The sequence below is a fragment of the Coffea arabica genome, chromosome 6c (assembly GCF_036785885.1).
Source record: "Coffea arabica cultivar ET-39 chromosome 6c, Coffea Arabica ET-39 HiFi, whole genome shotgun sequence".
In the NCBI taxonomy this organism is placed as follows: Eukaryota; Viridiplantae; Streptophyta; class Magnoliopsida; order Gentianales; family Rubiaceae; genus Coffea; species Coffea arabica.
Window position 1 is genome coordinate 2,525,120 of NC_092320.1, and position 21,338 is coordinate 2,546,457.

At 44.0% G+C, this 21,338-nt stretch overlaps 1 protein-coding gene across 1 annotated transcript; it reads right to left on the minus strand.

Annotated features, from left to right (window-relative positions):
• Nucleotides 1-3,206: 3,206 nt before the first annotated feature.
• LOC140008134 (uncharacterized) lies at nucleotides 3,207-3,686 on the minus strand. The gene has a single exon (XM_072051710.1). The coding sequence runs from the start codon at nucleotides 3,684-3,686 to the stop codon at nucleotides 3,207-3,209; it is 480 nt and encodes a 159-aa protein (XP_071907811.1).
• Nucleotides 3,687-21,338: the final 17,652 nt, after the last annotated feature.

The following is a 21,338-nucleotide window of genomic DNA, read 5'->3' on the forward strand; positions in this document are numbered from 1 at the left end:
AGTATGGTGTTACCAGAAATTGATCATCCCCTTTCTTGATAGATACGTTGGGTATTTATAGGGGACGGATAGGAGAGAGAGAGAATGCCTGCACAGATCCCTAAAGATCTGGGATAGTCAGTGCATCCGGTGGACTTGACCGGTCTCTATGAGAGGACGTGATGGGATACTCTGTCAGGTTCAGGCGGCGTGTCAGAGCAGTCCTCAGTCAGGTGTCAGGTGCGTCAGAGGTCACCTCCCTCCTTTCCATAATTGAATATCATACGAAGTTCACCTCGGGGGATATGACCTGGACCTCATAGCCGAGGTGGACAATGGATGCTGATCGCCTCGGGAGACGTATGACCGAGGTGGTACTTCAGGGAAGGTTAGAGAACCATGCCTCGGGCGATCCGAGCCTAAATGTCTCTCCTCACTAAGCCCCCCAAACTTTGGGAAGGGCGGGATCGGCATTTGCCGAGGTCGTCGCTTCCCGAGGCTGACAAACGTGTATGACACGGATCACAGACACGTCATGACTGCGCGGATGGGACTGAGTGAAACTGAAGGGACGGCTGTCAGACGTGTTGGCAGACGAACAGTCCTCCCATTAATGAGAAGAGAGGGTGCCGTCTCTTGGGTTTCACCCTGGTGGCCTATAAATAGGGATCTCTTTTCACCGTTTTACTCTTCACTAAAAATCAAGAATCACCCCAGAACTCTGTTTCTTTCTCTTTTCACTTCGGCAACCTTTCTAAACCACATCTACTTCGGCATCTTCTTCAAGTCGCAGACTCTAAGTAAGTTCACTTCTTCCCCCTCTGATACAATGGCTAGAACAGCTCGTACGCACAAAGAGACAGTGAGGCCCGACTTTACAGAGACGGAGAGGCCCGACCCCTCCGAGGAAAGAACGGCGTCTGACGTCGAAGAACAGGGTGCAGAGGCGTCTCACCGAGTCGTAACTCCAGAAGAGCAGGCCGAGGAGATTGAAGTCGATCCAGAGGTCCTGTATAATGATGACCTCGGGACTGAGGTCCCTAGGGACGAGGGTGTTCAAGAACCGTCCACTCCTCCGAACGTGGCGACGCTCAACTACGGTCAGATGCCGACCTTCAACAGTGCCGTGGGACAAGCCGAGGTCGCCGAGGTGATCCGCAGATACCCCTGGAGGAAGGACTACAACATCTATGTACCACAGCCGCATCAGTCCGCCGCCCTGCCACCGAAGGATAGGGTGGTCATCTATGTGGACCAACTGAAGGCCGGGCTCAGAGTGCCCACGACGAGATTTCTTCGAGATTGCCTGAAGTACTGGGGGGTGAGAATCACTCAACTCACCCCTAATGCGATTCGGGTCCTCGTCGGCTTCCAGTTACTCTGCCGACATCAGGAGATAGAACCCACAGTCAACCTCTTCCGCTGCTGTTACTCACTCAAAAACAGCGGAAGTGAAAAGAGATGGTTCTACTTCGGGAATAAAGTTTCGAAACTGGTGGTTGATGCTCCGAGCTCAATAAAGGAGTGGAAGAGAAATTTCATCTTCATCCCGGCTGAGAACTTCCCCTGGGGGTTCTGGTGGAGGCCACCCACCTCGGTAAAGGAGGTATCTCCGGGCAAGCTGGAAGAACGCAACTTCCAGAAGCTAACGGGGTCGGACCTCAGGATCAACTGTTGGGATTTCTTCGAAGTGATTCCAGTAGAATGCGGGCTCAGCCGAGCCTTGATCAGCTCGGATCATCCCGTCCACCTCTCCTCTAGGCTTCACATACCTTGTATTTTTTCATTTCCCTCTTTTAGTTTATCTTTCTTGAATTCTAACTAACTCTCCTTCATGCTATGCAGTGACGAAGATTTCTGACCTGATCATCTCAGGGAACGTCGAGGTGGCGAAGAGGCCACCCAAGAAGCGCAAAGACGCCACTGGGTCCTCCCCCAGGCCTGCTAAGAAGTCCACCGCGGGGACAAGCGACCGCGAGCCTACCGTAGTGATCGTGGGCGAGGGCTCACACACCTCGGCCACTCCCGGAGGCTCCTGCGCCTCGGCCATCCCAGTGGGGGTACCTATCCGGAGGGTCACGATAGCCACTCCACCCCGGGCCAAGGCGTGACCACGCTCCCGGATAACCCCGTCACAGGGGCCTCTTTGTTTAACCTCCACCATGTACCCTCCAAAGCGGTCGAGGAGGACAAGAGGCACCCCGGATCGCACTGGTGTCCGGAGTGGGAGATTAATGTCAACGACCGGTGCAAGAACCCCCTGGTTGCTCAGGAGCTCTTGGTGCACTCGGTGTTGTCTCGAGATAGCATTTATGCCAGGAAACTCACTCCGGGTGAGCTAATGCAAAGTACTTCGGTCTCCTGGGCCTCCACCACGGCATTCTTTGCTGAAATGATTCAACGCTACGGGCGATTTATGAAAACCTTCGAGCCACCCGCCGAGCTCCAGAAGAAGATTGCTGACCTGGAAGGAAAGCTAAGGGCAACCGAGCTGGAGCGCGACAAGGCCGAGGCGGCGAGGAAGAAGGCCGAAGTCGCGAATAACTCCTTGATCACCGCCCTTGATGAGGAAAGAAGAAGAAGAGCCCAAGAGGAGCAGTCGACCCAGGAGGTCATAAACCAGGGCGGGGTGACTGCCGTGGTATCCTTCCGCAGCTCAGAATCCTTCACGCGAGATCTCGGGGAGCTGACTCGGCCAAGCTTCATGTTGGGCTACACTTCAGCCGTCAATGATGCAACGCCCTTCCTTTCCTCTGAACAACTGGAGTCCCTTCAAAACGCTCCGCACTATAATGAGGATGCCAAGGAGCTGTGCGACCGCATGGGTGAGGGCATCCAAGCTGGCCGAGACCTAGCCGAGGTCCGGGTCGAGTTCAATAAATGGCTCCAGGAATTTGAGTTAGACGGTGATGATATTGAAGGCGGCCAGGTCGGCGGAGGAGTTGAGGGAGGACAAGATACCGAGACGGGAGGCCAGACCATGGGGGGTCAGAATGCTGGGGTAAGGAGTGCTTAGGAGCACTCTTTTTGTAATCAAGGGCCTAGGTCATGAATAACCTCGGCCTTTTGCTCTTCCCACTTTAAATAAAATTTGACTTCATGTTTTTTCTTTTTAACTGAGTTCAGTTTTCTTCCTTTGACTACCGCTTTGTCCCCTTATTTCTCATTTGTGATAAGACAAAAATAAGTGCGAAATTGAAGAACTAAAATTTGAGAGCACGTACCCTTCAAGGGTAATACAACTTAAGGTTTTCGGCATGCCAAGTCCGAGGCACTCGAGAACCATCTCGGTAAGCTAATTTACAATATCCATTTTGGCTGAACTCAACAACACGGTAGGATCCTTCCCACTTGGGAGTTAGTTTACCCTGAGGTTCAGCTCGGCTAACTGAATTCTTCCGGAGAACAAGGTCTCCCGCATTGAATCGCAAATGTTTGACCCGTGCGTTGTAGTAGCCAGTTAGGATATTTTTATAAGTAGCAACTTTGGTCGCGGTCATATCACGCTTCTCCTCGGCCAGGTCGAGATCAACTCGCCGTTCCTCTTCATTGGCCTCGGCAGCATATGCGGCCATACGTGGGTTTGGTGTGATGAACTCGGCTGGGACAACAGCTTCAGATCCGTAGGTTAAGGAAAACGGGGTTTCCTGAGTGGCTGATTTCGGCGTAGTTCGGTAGGACCACAGCACACTGGAGAGCTCTTCCATCCACGATGATCCAGCCTGGTGGAGCCTGGTCTTGAGTCCATGGAGGAAAGTTCGGTTGAAATTTTCGGTTTATCCATTTGCTTGAGGGTGTCCAACCGAGGTGAAGTGTTGCTTAATCCCCAAGTTTTCACACCATGCCTTGAAAGGATTATCTGCGAAGTGCCTGCCATTATCCGAGATGATCACCCGGGACAGGCCGAAACGACACACCATGTTCTTCCAAAAGAATTTTTGAACCGCAGCTCCAGTGATGCTTCTCAGGGGCTCAGCCTCAACCCATTTGGTGAAGTAGTCTACTGCTACCACCACGTAAACATGGTTGCCTAGAGCCCTGGGGAATGGACCGATTATATCAGTTCCCCATTGCTCGAATGGCCACGGCGAGGTGATGGGTATCATGAGGTTGGTCGGCTGGTGGTGCTCAGGAGCGTGGTGTTGGCAGGAAGGGCAACAAAGTACCATGACCTGGGCATCTACCCTCATGGTGGGCCAGAAGTACCCGAGCAGCAAAGCTTTCTTCACAAGCATCCTGAAGCCGACGTGGGCACCACAGAATCCCTCATGAATGTCTTGAAGGATTCTCTCGCCTTCCTCCGGGGTGATACATCACAGTCAGGGCTCGAGGTAAGACCTCTTGTAGAGAAGGCCTTGTCGGAGGGTGTACCGAACTACTTTTGATTGAAGCTTCTGTGCTTCAGCTCGGTCCTCAGGGAGCTCTCCATGGCTGAGAAATCGAGTTAAGGGCCCCATCCAGGTGTTCTCGGAATAGATGGGGTACACGACCTCTCCTTCATACCCCGGCTCGGCTAACACTTCTACGAGAACCGTCTTATTTAGGTCGGCAAAAGAAGTGGATGCGAGCCGGGAGAGTGCGTCGGCCCTCCGATTCTGTGACCGTGGTATCCTTTGAATTTCGAAGGACTCGAAGTGTGCCACTAGCTGGAGGACCTTAGAGAGATAGCGATGCATCACTTCGTTTCTGACCTCGTATTCGCCTAATATTTGGCACACGATGAGTTGGGAGTCGCTATACACCAAAATGTGTGAAGCCCCGAACTTGCGAGCTAATTGCAGGCCAGCTATAGCAGCCTCGTATTCGATTTCATTGTTGGAGGCAGCGAAGTCAAACATCATGGCGTACGAGCACACATCTCCTTGAGGGTCTTCGAGGAGCAGGCCTGCTCCACTACTCTCACTGTTGGACGACCCATCTACGTGTAGAATCCATCGCTGGAGCTCAGCGATGGCCACTTCAGCTGTCACCGGGGTGGTAGATGGGATGGGCTCTTTCACCTCGTCAAAGGTGAGCTCGGCTAAAAAGTCCGCAAGAGCTTGGGCCTTAATTGCTGTGCGAGGTTCATAAGAGAGGTCATACTCCCCCAGTTCAATGGCCCATTTGGTGAGACGTCCCGAAGCCTCAGGTCGTATCAGGATCTGCCGGAGTGGTTGATCAGTTCTCAAACAGATGTGGTGAGCTAAAAAGTAGGGTTTGAGTCTGCGGGCTGCGTGGATCAGGGCCAGCACAAGTTTCTCCGCTTGTGTGTACCTCGTCTCTGGACCTCGGAGGAATCGGCTAACGTAGTAAACAGGCATCTAGACTCTTTCCTCTCTTATCAGCACGGCACTCACGGCTTCGACCGCGGCAGAAAGGTATAGAATCAATTTATCCCCTGGACGAGGTGAGGTGAGCGTTGGGAGATGGTGAAGGTAATCCTTCAGTTGTTCAAACGCCTGTTGACACTCTTTAGTCCAGGAGAAGTGGTCAGCTTTTTCCAATACTTTGAAAAATGGCAGAGCTTTGGAGGCTGACTGCGATAGGAACCGGTTCAGGGCGGCCAATCGCCCCGTCAACCTTTGAACATCGCGGACGCATCGAGGTGGGGACATCTCCTGGATGGCTCGCACCTTATCTGGGTTCGCTTCTATACCTCGCCTTGAGATGAGGTAACCCAAGAATTTTTCCGAGGTCACCCCAAAAACGCATTTCTTGGAGTTCAGCATCATTCGCGTCTTCCGGAGAATATCAAGGACTTCTTTCAGGTCGGCCAGAAAAGCAGAGGTCGTCTGGCTTTTGAGGAGGATATGATCTACATGGGTCTCAACATTCTGGCCGATCTGAGACCTGAATGCTTGGTTGACCAAGCGTTGGTAAGTGGCTCCGGCATTCTTCAATCCGAAGGGCATGGTAGTGTAACAGTACGTGCCGCGGTCAGTGTAGAAGGCCGTCTTCTCCTGGTCTTCTTGGCTCATACCAATTTGGTGATAATCTTTGAATGCATCCAGGAAACAGAGGATCTCATATCCCATTGCCGAGTCTACCAAGGTATCAACCTTGGGCAGTGGGTAACAGTCCTTGGGGCAGGCCTTGTTGAGGTCGGTGAAGTCGACGCACATCCTCCAAGCCCCCGTATCCTTCTTGACCATGACCGGGTTGGACACTCAAGTTGGGTATTGGACTTTTTGGATGATTTTAGCGGGTAAGAGCTTGTCCACTTTCTCACCGACAGCTCGGCTGCGCTCAGGGCCGAGGTGCCTTCTCTTCTGTTTGACCGAACGGACTTGGGGGTCGACGTTCAACTCATGCATCATGAGGTGGTGTGGGACTCCTTGGACCTCTTCGGCGGCCCAAGCAAAGACGTCCCGATATTCTCTGAGGAGATCCACCATACCTCTTCGGATTGGACCGGGCAATCTGGTACCAACGCGAACTGTCTGATTAGGCTTTGTGGGGTCCAGGGGAAGCTCTTCCACCTCATCCCCAGTCTCCAGTCTCGGGACCTTCTCAACTCGCTGAGGATCAATGCTATCTATTGAGAGGATATTTGACCTCTTCTCGGGTCTCGTTCCGGAGGTTGATGGGGAGGCCGCTTGTAGAGTGGCGAGGTAACACTTCCGGACAGCGCAGACGTCGCTACTGACCTCGGCCACTCCTGCGAGAGTAGAAAACTTAAAGCTTAGGTGGTAGGTAGAGTACACTGCCCGCAGAGCATTAAGTGTGGGTCGCCCCAAGACCATGTTGTACGGGGAGTCGGCCTTAACCACCACAAAGTTCACTGGGATAGTTCGGCAGTGGGGGTGGTGCCCCACGGTCACCGTCAGGGTCACCATTCCCTCGGGGTGGACAACGTGCCCTCCGAACCCTACAAGAGGGGTTCTCACCGGGGTCATGTTCTCTCTAGTCAGTTTAAGACTCTCAAAAGTGCGGAGGTACATGACGTCAACTGAACTTTCCGGATCTATGTCGACCTTTTTCACAATGTAGTTGTTGGTGAGGACTTCAATCACCAAGGCTTCATGACTGCTGGAGGTAGTTGGGACGGGATCACTGGGTCCGTAGGTGATCAATTCGGACAGGCGAGAACTCGACTCGGCTTGATCCGGGTTGGCCTGCCAATAGGTCCTCTTCCGGGAGTTCTGACTATCCCCTCCCGTCGGACCTCCGGCAATGGTGTTAATGACTCCGGCGATGTTCGGCCCATATCCCAACCCATGTCCTGCAGATCTGTCTGGGGGAGGCCTTTTCGTCTCCCTGGGATCCTCAGGAGGTCGGCAACTGCTTCTGGAGGTCCGCCGCTCATCTCGGCGTTGGTCACCTCGTCTGTCATGCCGATTTTCGTCACGTTGGTGGCCTCCACCTCGGCGGATGAACTGTTTTAAGTGCCCCCGTCTAATGAGGTTCTCGATCTCCCACTTGAGATCGTTGCAATCCTCAGTCTCGTGACCGATGTCACGGTGATACAAGCAGTAGAGGTTCGAATTCCTTTTGTCTCTGCTTCCAAGCATCCTTGGTGGGGCCTTTCCGAGGTTGTTTTGTTCCATCACGGACAACACGTGAGATCGGGTAGTATTCAAAGGAGTCAACTCGGACTCGGGAATAGGTGACTTCCCCTTGGATATCCTGTCGAACACGCTGCGGCGGTCTCGGCCTGGACTTCGGAAGCCACTTCCCGACCCTGCTTCAGTTCGGCCAGCGTCTTTTTCCTTTCTGGGATCAGCCCTTGAACGGGTGGCTTGGACCTCTTTCTTCATGCGGTGGAGGTCTTTGGCCTGTATGCCCTTTTCGACCTTCAACCACAATTCATGCAGTGTGCGGGGGTATTTCTTATGGATTCCCGTATTAAACTCCCCGGCAACGAGTCCATGGGTGAAGGCAGCGAGGGTTACCTGTTCATTGGGGTCAGGTATCTGAACGCTTTTCTCATGGAACCTCCGGACGTACGACCGGAGTGACTCTCCCGGGTTCTGCTGCACAGTGAGCAGGTAAGCCGAGATCTTGGTCGTAGGTCGGGAGGAGACAAACCGGTGGAGAAACTTTTCCACTAATTCACCCAGGGTTGAGATGCTCCTAGGTTCTAGAGCCCAGAACCATTTTCGAGCAGTTTCTCGGAGGAATACTGGAAAGGCTCGGCATATGACAGGGTCTGGGATGCAGTATAGGCGAAAGGCCGAGATGAAGGTATGGATGTGATCTTCGAGGTCACCTCGGCCATCATAAGATTGTACTGCGGGGAGCTTAAAATTGGGAGGAAGCCTTTCCTCGTTTATATCATCTGTAAACGGTGGAACCCTCATGCAGTCCACCCCGGGTATTTCCAAGGGCCGAGATTCTTCCTCGGGTTGTCGCCCCAGGAGCCCTCGAGAAAACGCCTTGGTCAGGGAGGCTACCTTAGAGGTGGCCTTGGAAAATGCTCGCTTTGAGGCACTTCGGCTTAAGCGCCTCCCATCTGACTCTTCTTCAGATGAATCCTCAGGGGACCCATCTGACTTCCTTTTAGAGGACTCGGCTTTTTGTTTGCCTTGTCTCTTAAGGTATCTCCCCAATTCTTCAAAGATATTGGGGTTCTCAGTCACAAACTCGGTCATACGGGTTATTGCTTCTTCGTTTGCCGGCTGAGTCCTTGGGGACTCCTGCCCTTCAGGAATATTTTCTTGTTGAGCTGCATTGCTTTGCTCGGCCTCGATAGTGAGAGCTTTTTTGCTCTTAGAACGCGCAGGCTTCATATTCTAATGTCTTCACGTTTCCCACAGACGGCGCCAATTGAAGAGGTGATTTTTTGCCCCGCTGAAATGATGTCCACGGACTGGAATAGGATTTCGGACTGGACGGTCACCGTGGCTGAGTCACCTGCTAGAATTGTGAAAGGGGTCTGAATCCCCCGGTGTAACTCCGAAGCTTAAATCAGTTCGGCAGTATATTAGTAAGAAAGTAATGGGAAGATAGCAGTATGGTGTTACCAGAAATTGATCATTCTCTTTCTTGGTAGATACGTTGGGTATTTATAGGGGACGGATAGGAGAGAGAGAGAGAATGCCTGCACAGGTCCCTAAAGATTTGGGATAGTCAGTGCATCCGGTGGACTTGACCGGTCTCTATGAGAGGACGTGATGGGACATTCTGTCAGGTTCAGGCGGCGTGTCAGAGCAGTCCTCAGTCAGGTGTCAGGTGCGTCAGAGGTCACCTCCCTCCTTTCCATAATTGAATATCATACGAAGTTCACTTTGGGGGATACGACTTGGACCTCGTAGCTGAGGTGGACAATGGATGCTGATCGCCTCGGGAGACGTATGACCGAGGTGGTACTTCAGGGAAGATCAGAGAACCAGGCCTCGGGCGATCCGAGCCTAAATGTCCCTCCTTAGAGAACAAATTCAGTTTTGAGAGAGAGTCACTCACTATTTTGAGATTTCAAAGAGGGCTCAATGGCAACGGCGGTGCCGATTACTTTGGAAGAGGGTTCAGCGAAAATTCATCTTTAGAACTTCGCTCAAGGAAAGATGGCTTTACACGAGATGAACATCCGGTATTACACGAGGTGAAATTGGATTTATAAGCATATGGTTTTTCAAACCACGCATATCTCATGAACTATTTGGTGGAAAATTAAAAGGTTGGAAACAAGGCGCTTGAACTGGTAGTGGTGGTGCAATAAAAGGTCCAACAGTTGGTGCAGATATACGTGGAATGCTTCGTGGTCCAGAATGCAGCTCTGCTTTTGGCTTTCTGTACATCCACATCTGTTCAGGCGTTCAGCAAAACTCGAAACAACATGACCCCTAAGCATGAACAAGAAAAATGTAGACACCAATTTTTTGTCAAATTTTAATGTATTCTTGAAATTTTTTTTCTATTTAGTGAATTATTTATTTTCTTATATTTTAATGTGCATTTTTCTAATTTTTGCAGGTTTGTTTTAGGAAAAGAAAAAAAAATAAAAAAAATTAAGAAAATAAAAAATCATCCTAATCATTTTGCTTCACCAAAATCACTATTAATCCATTTTTATACTCCATCCTCATTAACATTTCTTCTCATTTCGGTAAAAATTTCATCATATTTTTGCATTGATCTTTCTTGTCATTTGGAAGAAAACCATCATTTTTACCAACCTAACACTCCACTCTCAAGACATCTCTTGGCTCTATTTTTGCTCTGGAGACAAGAAACAAAAAGAGACAAGAAAAAAAAAACTCTCTCAACTCTTTCTCTGGTCTCTCAACCGAAAAAAAAACGAAAAAAAGAATAACGCCTCTCCTTTTCTCGGCTCTCATCTCTCCCAATATTTTTCCAACACATTTTGCACACAACAAGGCAGCAACCTGTTGGATAATTGGAGCTTTGCATCAGAAACTTCAACCAAGGGATTGCCACCTACATTGAGGTAATTTTTAGTTTTGTTTAGCACGTTAAATCCATGCTTCATTGTTTAATTTTCTTTTGCTTTTGCTGGTTTCCTTGGTTGTTGGGTTGTTGAGTTTTTGGGACAAGTCATGCATAGAACTAAGAAAAAAGAAACGGGCCCATGAATGCATGTCAAGTGTTTGTGAAAATGCCAAAATGAAAAAAACGAATTTTAGGGGCTGTTTTGCTTTATTCTAGTCTCTTTATATTGTTTTTTTGTCAAATTAAAGTCATAGTAATATTGTATAAGTTATAAGGAGTGTTATGGTATAATTTTTATAATTTTTGGTGAAAGATAGGATGATTTGAAAAAATAAAAATCGTGGCTGTTCTTTGGCTATTTGACCACTTTTGGATTATTTCTTGTAAAAACTAACTCCGGAAATGGATTCTACGCGAAAAATGGAGTGGGAATATGTATTTTGAGAAATTTTGGCAACCAGAAAAGTCGCCGGCGGCCGGCGGCGCCACCGGTGGCTGCCATGGCCGCCAGCAGGGAGAAGCTTCAACTTCTCGGTGGAGAAGAAGGAGAAAGCAGAAGCAGAAAGAAGGAAACGGCGGGAAGAAAGAAGAAGAATGAAAAAAGGAAAGAAAAAGAAAAAAAAAAGAGAATTGGGCTAATGTTTTTTTTTTTTTTGATGGGGCAAGATTTAGTTTTGGTTGGGTTTTGAGAATGGGTTTTGTTTATTTTTTTTGGGTTTCGATTGGGTTAGAAAGTTAGAGCCCATGCATTTTTTGGGTTGGGTTTGAGTGATAAAAGACGGGCTGGCCTGTGTATTTTGGTTTGGACTTTCGGCTGGGCTCAGGTAGTTTTGGCCCCAAAGAAATAAAAGAATGGCCCAGTAGCCTGTTTTCTTAAGAAGATCTGATTACGAAATTGCCCTTTGGCCCCTGATCTTTGGAGTAGTTTCATTTCGGTCCAGAACATTTTAAATTTCTTTCATGTAGGTCCTTAAATTAATTGCATTTCGGTCCCTGAATTTTATCTTTCATTTAATTTTGACCCCTGAACTTTGAAAATATAATTTTTGTCCCCAAAAGTTTTTTTGATTTATGCAATTCAGTCCCTGGTGAATTTTGACTCTCTTTATTATGATTGCTTCTCTTCTTTAATAGCTAATTATGCTACTTTTGAGTATGTTTAACTTGTAATTTTTAGATATTCTTAAATTTATTTACGTTTGACATATTAAGGTGAATTTTCATTATTAATATTACTTTTTTCAATTAAATTGGTGTCATGATTCTTTTGTTCATTGTGAGTATAAATAGGACAATTTGACTCCATTTAGTCACCACTTCAAACGCGAGGTACTCCTATTTTTATTATTTCAATGTCAATTACGTACTCTTATGTGTTCCTATGTGTTTATATATTTTTATATGCTTTATTTATTTGATTTAAATATTCATTCAAATTTTCTTATATTATATTTGTTTAGTTAATTTTTATAATTATTCGAGAGGCATTTAAATACCTCAAAAATGTAATAGATAGCATAACTAATTTTATTTTATCATATCTTTCCCATTTTAGATTGTAGTTAGATTCCCCGATGTAATAGATAGGTTTCGTGTTTATGTGACTTATGTGTTATGTGTTTTATCTGTTTTTCTTAGGATTTTGGTATCTAAATATTATGTTTACGTGTTATGTGCTACGTGTTCTTATGTGTTTATTTGTTTTAATTTATGATTTATTTGTTTCACTATGAATTGTTAATGTATGATGTCACCACACTAGTACAACGCTAGTTGTGACTTCTTCCTCTGCTTACTTGCTAGTTCAACGCTAGTAAGGATTTTTAGAAATGGGCTAGTTCAACGCTAGACCCTTTAGGTCGTCTTGCGCTAGATTCATCTTTGTGTGTTATTCACTACATTTTCATGCATATTTTCATTTTTAGGATCTTTTTTTATTTGCATAATATTCCCTATTATATTATCCCCTATCCTCTATATGTTTTAATCATATCACTTAGAATTGCATTTAATTTAAGAAATTGTATGATAAGTAGGTTCATTTGCTTGTTCATATTAGGAGAATTATTTTTCAAACATGAAAAATGGGTGATTATAACTTTTTAGTTTAAATACTCTATTAATCCATGTATAAGAAAATTATGTCACGAGTTTTTGCCTCCCGTACCCTTTATGTTGCATTCCCTTTTTCTTTGATGACTTATATATATATATATATAATTTAATTTTTTTTATTTTAATTTCATCATTCGCATACTCGTAACCTTTTCAAGGAAGTATTTTGGCATTCGCAATTAATGCGATTGTTTCAATTAAACCCTTGAATGGATATTTTGTCCCTTTCGATATTTTATTTGCATCCATGTAGAAAACATCTAAATGTGATAAATTTAAGGGTTAGATTAAGCAAATTTTGACTAAACCACGCAACTAGCTTAGACTAGATTGAAATGATGCCTTAGGTTTGAGATAATTGAACCTTTGTCTTCCTTTTCTTCAACCGTGACTTTCGAATTCATTTTCTGTGTTTTCAAAGACCTGGAGTTGTCGAAAATGGTTTTATTTTATTTTATTTTATTTTTTAGGTGACTTGGCACACCAAAACTCCATACCAAGTGGCGAATCCTATTTTTTCTAAAAAATCCTTTTAGACTAAATTTTTGGATCCAAATTGTCGCATTTTTTAAAGTCCCATTTTAGGTCCCTTTTAACTTGTTTTAAAATAAAATCACAACTTTTATAAATCCCAAGCTTTATTTTTATTTTCATCGCGAAAAATGGGGCGCGACAAAAAACATAAACACTGAAAATATTTTACTCTTCTCCAGAGTACGACGAAAAATAAAAGATTACATGTAGTTTTTGTTCAATATATGCACTAATTTCTGCTGAATTCTACCTGAGGGTTCAGCGGCGGTAAAGATTACTCTACCTGAGGGTTCAGCAGCAGCGAAGGTGTCATCTTTGATTACAATTCATACTTGAAATTTTTAAAATGCCCTTGTTTGATGTTAAATTTGGAGTCAAATTACTTTTAGATGGTGGCGCTGCCGCAGAATGTCTTAATTGGACTCGAAAATTAAATTCATGTATTAAATTGACTAGAAATAAAAGTTATGGATTAAATCGACGGAAAAAAAAGTTTAGGGACGAAAATGGTCATTTTTCTCTTTTTTTTTTGGTAGCGCCAAAAGTATATGCATACGGAAATCGATGGGAATAGAGAAATTAAAAAATACTCCATATACAATGAAAATTCAATAATTTATTTGAGAGATTTAGTAATTTGTTAAACTATTTTGAACAAGGTTCTAGAAAAGGGATAATTTAAGAAACTTCCCTTGAGGTTTTTTATAATATCATTTAGAACTTCTAAAGTGTTCAAAATCTTACATTTTTTGGAGAATTGGCGGGTTTTATAAAATAAAATAATAATTTACACCCTAATCGTCGATTTTTTCCTCTTATCTTCCTCTACAATTCTAAAAAGATCAAGGGAAAATTTTGACTAAAAAATAACTTTATCAACCCTATTAAGATAATTAGCCATAAAGTCAGCAGCTTGATTTTATTGGCGATATACAAAAAATATAGTCAGCTCTTTGAAATATGAGATTAAATCCTTTATATCAGAATATGCAACTATAACCTTCCAAGAACAGTCAATTTTGCTCTTTAAGATATCTGCAGCAAGCTTTGAATCAGTGCAAACCTCAATACGTTCCCATCCTTTGAGTTTAGCAAACACCAATGCTTCTTTGATGGCTTCCAACTCGTGGATTAATATTGAGTCAGCGCCTACTTCAATAGTCACAGCTGCTAAGATGTCACCATTCTCATCTCTAAGGATGAAGCTTGCACCCCCTATGTCTCCTCGGACTGATCCATCACAATTCAACCATTTAATTTCAGGTCTGGGAGCTTCCTATTTACACTAGAATATAGTTGGATGAAAGAAAGCAGCTTGAAGTCTCCATTTTGTGGCTAAGGATCTGTTGCTCGGGTTGTTCTTAACTTTAAAGTTTTTCCCAATCTTCTTTTGTACTTGATCTATAACAGTCTGGGCTAATGCTGTTGGTGATCTGCTTTCCTGGCGAAACAAGCGGGTGTTCCTTTTTTGCCATATAAAATAGACAGCAGCACAAAAATATAGCTTGCGTAAGAGACCTTTTAACTCTACCCCTCTGATATGTGAACAAAGCCAATTGAGAGTTTATGACCAATTTTGAGTCTGATTGAAAGTCAGTCCAAGAAGACTAAGAAGAATGTTCCAAACAACCTTACTATAAGAGCAGTGAAAAAATAGATGGTGCACTGTTTCAATATGCAACTCACATAAGCAACAGGTCCCATCATTTGTAACACCATATTCACACAACTTGTCTTTTATTTGGAGTGCTTCCCTTAGTGCCAACCAAGCAATGAAAGAATATCTTGATACCAAACCTTTAAACCAGACCAGATTATGCCAATGCACTCTTCCCTGTCGTGTCCAAATAGCATTCCAAGCAGATTTGATAGTGAAGTTCCCAGACGGTGAGGGTCTCCAAATGATTCTGTCTTGCTAGTTCTTCAATCTTTGAATAGAGTGTAATTCCTACCAGAAGATGCTTAAATATGGAAGAGATATATCTGGTGGTCTCCATTGCTTTCCGTGGATGATATTTGAAACTTTGTCGAACTTGCAATCCATAGTAATCAACGGAGTAGTCCAATTGAAGGAATTCCAAATAACATCTCGCGGGTGCCATGGTTCAAGTCAAAGATAAGTAGAACTACCATTGCCAATAAGATGAGTAATCAACTTTGAAGCTTCAACCCTAGTCTTAAGGATGCTACGGGTAGCCCATGAACATGAGTGAGAAGTATTCATAGTCCAGACAGAGTCTTTTTTGAGGTATCTTTCCTTAAACCAGAGGACCTATAGTGTCTTATTAGAGGATGCAATGCGCCATAAATGCTTCATAAGATTAGCTGTATTGCATTCAGTGAGTTTTCGAATTCCAAGTCCTCCTTCATTTTTCGGAATTGTGACTTTTTGCCAACTAACTTTTGCTTGAGTAGGGCCAACGTTAGAGCTTGTCCAAAGGAATCTGCATAGCATTTGCTCTAATTTGTCTTTGATAGTGGCTGGGATTCTGAAAATATTGAACCAGTAGAGAAGTCTTCCCATAAGAGTAGAGTTAATAAACTACAGCCGACCTGCATAAGATAGGCACTTAGTTTTTCAACTTGAGATCCTGCTTGAGATGGCATCCAGAAGAGGCTGGCAATTCGGGGTTTTAGCTTCTTGGAGATAAGGGGTGCCCCCAAATAAGTTATGGGCGGCATTCCCTCATACATGCCTAAAATTCTGCAAATGTCAAGACGAAGTTCCGGAGCAACGTTACCAAAAAACATATTTGATTTGGACAAATTTGCAAAAAGGCCTGAGTCGGTACTAAACTCATGGAGAATAGAATTTATGGCAACATTCGAGAAATAAATTTTAACCTTACTTACCTCTATTGAATTGACATTTTATTTGGGTAACATTTTAACCTTTTTGGATTGAAAGCAAGAGAAATAAAACTCTATTTTCAATACTACTCTTATGTTATCTTATTTATGAAACTTACATCAATAATAAAAATTAAAATAAGGTTAGAAAGTAAAGCTGAAAATATCTAGAAATCACTTATGTTGTTTCACTCAAAAAAAGGGCAATTTTTTGATATTTTATCATCAGATCATTTTTTTATTAATCCTTTAATACTGGCTTATTTAAATTTGAACTAGGATTATATGCGGTCATTGGCCCAATTCTGTAAGCCTAAACGATCGGGTTGATTACGTTCTATTTTAGCTGGTAGGAGTGGACTGTTGCGTGATGATCAAGGGAGCTGGCTCGTGGGTTTTGCGCTTTTACATTGGTACAGAAACCAGATTGGTAAGTAGAAGTTTGGGCTTTGTGGGCCTCGTGGGACGGGCAGCAGATGGGTTGTGAAGATTATGTCTAAAATGCAACTTGGGTACATCTATCTTTTGGATCTTCCGAATGGAACGTGGATCATTAATTTATTCTGTAAAGGTTAGGCTTGATGCCTCCATCTGACCGGAAAAGAACCCTTCTCCGACCCCCGACCCCCCTTAAAAAATAAAAAAAAGGAAGTTTGAGTGGTTAGTGTATTAGTGCTAGACTTCAGTTAATAATTGTGTACGAACACAAAATCGAGTTTCTGAGGAGGAATCCCACATCGGGGTTGGGGTTGGGTTTGGGTTAGGTTATAAGTCCTTGGGACACCCTCAAGAGTTGCCGGCTTTTGAGGACTGTTCTGGGATTAGATTTATAATTTGACAAAAAAAAAGAGGAGGATGAGATCCGCAATCCCGAGACCGGTTCCTGCAAAACAGCGAAGCAGAGACGGGGCTGGCCCGGTTCAACTCCGATGTCTTAGTTAGTAAAGGTGGGAGTTCGGTAATAAAGAGACGAGGGGATTAGGTTTTGTAATTAGTTATCTTAAGGAATATGCGAAATGAGGTATTTTATAGTGGGATGATTGGTAGGTTATTAGACTTCGGGTCACTTTAATGAGATAGGATGCAACTATAGGTCGACCGTAAGTTTGAGTATTTAGTTAGATATACCTACAAAAGTGTATGGAAACTCAGAAGGTCACGTTAATCACTTCATGTCGACTACGTGCTATGCTCGTGAGGCCGTTTGAATCGTAAGGGTGTGATCTTGTTTGATAAGTGCGTGTCCCGAGGAAGAGGTCTTGGGTGCCTCAAACTATAGATTTGAAATTTTAAAGTGATTTTGTCGATTTTTACTAGCTTTTGAGGTTAATTTTGGCTCTTGACTGACATTTTAGGTTGAACGTAACTGATCAACCACCAAAATGCCTCCCACAAAAATGTCACATTTAAGTGATTTGCTTCAAAAAAATTCAGGCGAATGTATTGTGCATCTGTTTGATCCGGTGGTGATTTAGTCCCCTTCGAGTTATTTCTAGGTCTCCTTAGGTCCGTTGATAGGGATATAATTATGCATTTTATTTGTGGTTATTTGGTCTTAATTTTGGCAGTTTAGTATGCAAAGTATTGGATTTCTGCTCATAATTAGTATTTGTGTTAATTACAGGCAATTAGTGTTGAAAGTGACAAAAGGGAGGCAAAATCCAGAAGACTCTTGCTTCTAAGGCGTGCCCACGCCAGACAACACAGAGCTGCGTGAAAAAGCCGGATCGCGGGCCCAATCCCTGGAACAACCATTCTGATTGGAAGATACCTTTCTACCATGCGTGAGACCATGCGTGAGATCAGGAAACCTTAAAAGCAAGAAGTCTTTTGGCAACAAACAATTAAGAAAGTAAGAAAAAGGAATCCTTTTGGGAAACACAGGAGAATTGGAAACCAATTGGAATTGGAAAGCAAGTGCTGCGAAGACCTTTAAGTAGCAGAGGAAATAGAATTCGAAGAGGACTTTTGGCAACAATCCAATGAGGGAAATAAGGAAACAATCCTTGTGGGAAACAAATTCGAATTCAACAAGCAAAGGGAAGCGGCAGCAACACTATAAATAAAAAAGGCAGCAATAGACTAGGGCATCTTCTGTCTTGGACTTGTCTCTTTGTTCTTTTCTTCTTTTTCCTTTTGAACGCAAGTAGCAAATAGCAGCCGACATCTTTTACTACGTCCTGAATCAACAAAAACTCCATGAAAACTCTGAATTGCTTCAAGATTATGCGGCAAGGCTAGTTCGTTTATCTAGTTGAGGAATAAATCAAGGATTGGAGCACCATAACTGTGAGATCGTTTTAATTGTTTTATTTTTAATTTATATGTTCATGGGTATTTGATTATTCTCTATTTTTTCCTGAGTTATTATCGTTTAGATTTATTGGATAATTAGGCCTGTTATTCGATTGTCTAAATAATTGATAGCCAATTAGGATGTTGGCGCGTCGCCTTTAAGCATCTTGATTAGTGGCAAACGAGACAATTTCACCGCCTCGCAAGCGGTTTAATTTGGATCGTGGGGATAATTAATCTAGCCTAAATAAACCCGCATGTGTGTTTGTCATCTAGAATTGGGTCTTTCTAATTCCTAATGCTGTGGCTACATTAAATCCTGTGAGCGTTTCTGGGATTGTCTAGTCACAAGAGGGTAGTTTATGAGCGTCTCTTGACTACCATAAAATTAAGGAAAGATTGGTGGTTGGGCGCGTCGCTTGACCACTATAACCAGTTTATTCGTGAGTATATGAATTGTCCCGTGTATCTGTGATCAGTTGTGTGCTTCGGTGCCAAGATTAATTCCTTGACTAGGTTGTTTAATTAATTGTTATTTGTGTAGTTTGGTTCCTGCTATCTTAATCAACTTTAAATTTCAGTTTTTATTCCTTTTTAATTAGTTGGTACTACTGCTAAAAATCCCCCCCATTTACCTGTGTGACTTGCCTACCTGTTCCCTGTGGAGACGACCCTATTCACCACTATACTCATTCAGTTTTGGTAGTAGGTCTAATATAAATTTTATTTTTGGTGGTTTGACACCCACCATCCGTCCCTTCCCTTTAGGTTATATGACTGTTGTTGCCTAAAAAAAAAAAAAAAAAAAAAAAAAAAAGGTAACTGATCAAGTGTGCAAATGGAGCAGGCATCAAGCAATTAGCTTTGTCTCCATAGTTGCGTGCCCGTTAGTAAGTTCGCCTCTTCATCAGTTACAAATCTCCCTTCAGTGGTATAGTGGCAAGTGAAATGAACCTCAACGGTTTTTAGTTGCGAGATCCAAATTACCTTACGAAGTCGTGCCAAAAAATGTCAGCAAGCTAGAAAATGACGGATTAAATCTCTCATTTCTCAATGTCAACAAGGTTTTGCAGAATAAAAAATCCTACAGTATGTGCTTTACAGTATATTGAAAAAAGGAGTTTTTTTTTTTTTTTTCCGGGTGGTGGAGTTTTCCTCGTGCATCTATGTGCGGAGAGCCTAATTAACGAGTCACACTTTGGCAAACCCAGCAACAGGACCAACTGGCTCTGTCTTCCTCCTCCTGGTAGCTCTAATGTAGAAGGCAACTGCGACTAAAAATGCCATGCCCAAGCCACCAAGGATTACTCCGCCACCAGCGACTGATTTGTCAAATGAGTGGTGGTGTTGCTGCGTCATACGGGTGCCCTGAAGTTGGGCAGTCGCACTTTTTTCACCCAAGGAGCTTATTGCTTCCGGCAAATGCAAGTTCTCTTTTGTCTGGGTTTGGGGCGCTTGCGATGGGCTCAATCCTGGTGCAGCAGAGGAGCTGATGGCTTTGTTCCGGTGCTTTCCGAGTTTTCGAATTTGAGATGCTTCTTGTTTTCTTGCCTTGATGTATGATGGGCTAGAGGCTGGTGGCTGTGGATCCACCGAAGATGCCGCGTAATCGGCCTCGGTTACGATCAGTAACGCATCCAACAAAACCATCAAGCAAAGAAGAAGAGATCGAGCCATTGTTGACTGCTGAGTGGTGTATATTTCTCTGGGAAGATGCTTTCTTTCGGTGCAGGCAGGCAATGCAGGTTGATTACAACGGGGCTTCGCCGCCGTATATATAGTATCGGTGCATGGGGACAGTAATTGTAGAAGATGAAATAATGCTTTTTGTAGTTTGCTGGAAAGTTCCTATCCTACGACTCGACGATGGTTTACGTAGTATCCTATTATTTGTTGCATTATTGTCGGCAGAATGGAGGAAATCAACGAAACTACACGTGTAAGCATTATAATATTCCACAAAGACAACTGGGAACATGATTTCTGTCTTGCTTAATACTAAAATCCTTGCAATGCGATTGTGGCGGAGGCGTGATTCCGAGAAAATTACTGCATCTTTTTAAAACCACCCCATACTGTCACCCAAAAAAAAAAAAAGGGTACAAAATATGCTGGAAGATGATGAGTTAATGCTTTTGAAAAGGTGCAGCCGTCCCCCGCAGGCGCTACTAGATGTTTGTTCCCCGGGGGTGGGGGTCTCTACGAGAACCATCCCCAAGAGCGAAGGCACTTTGGAAACTCGAGCCACCACCGCTGCTGATAATGGCTGTCGAATTCTCATTGGAAAGGTTGGCCATTTCGTAGTTGAGCTAGGATTTTCGTCATAAATTTTACTTGATCAGGATGACACAGACATCAGCATACCGAAAGTTCTTTCCGTTGAGCAATGCATTAAACGTATCACTAGCCCTCGGCATCCACAATTGGAGTATTATTCTCTTTGGTTCTTCCAGTTTTTTATTTTCTGAACCAGAGCTCCGGCATAAAAATTTTTATAGTCCAAAATGGATCTTACTTTTCGACTAAGAGTTGTTTCCCGTAAGTAATTGATTCCTGGATATGAATTGTGATTCAATATTTTCAAACTTTTGTCCATGTCGGTATCCATAGCCATGGGCAAATTGAAGTGCAACCTGGAAGGTATCTTCATGGTTGAATTGGATCCCAGGCGGAGATACAGAGCACAGGTTTGAAGTTTTAACCTCGGTTCCTGCATTAGTAAGAAAATAGGAAACAGAATCTGGACTTAGATTGTTCCATCTTTTGGTCGGAGACAATGCAAGCAAAGCGCCGAAACTAAATCCAATTATTTCCGTCCGAATTCACAATTCTGATACATGCACCATATAGCATAAAAACAAGAAGCACTCTAAGAAAGCAGAAGAGGGTCCTGCATGTTGTCTGTGATTGAGTGAAAAATTCCCACACCTGCAAAGGCCAGAAAGCTTTTGGCTACAGATCCGCTTAACAAAGTTACTCTTGGTACCAAAGCAACATCAGGACAATGGACTGGTGTGATTAAAGAATCCCATATCCCAAAGTCAACTTCCTATGGCTTCATTGTTCCAATATCAAGCAACAAGCCGACAGCAATCTGGTACGTAAATTTCCTACGGCTTCATTGTTCCAAATTGCAGGAGGCTATTATTTGCTTATTCAGTGGAGTACCCCGGCACGCAACCTGAAATTTCGTTCAC

Coding starts and splice junctions, on each gene's coding strand:
- LOC140008134 (XM_072051710.1), bottom strand. CDS start 3,686: ATGGAAGAGCTCTCCAGTGTGCTGTGGTCCTACCGAACTACGCCGAAA.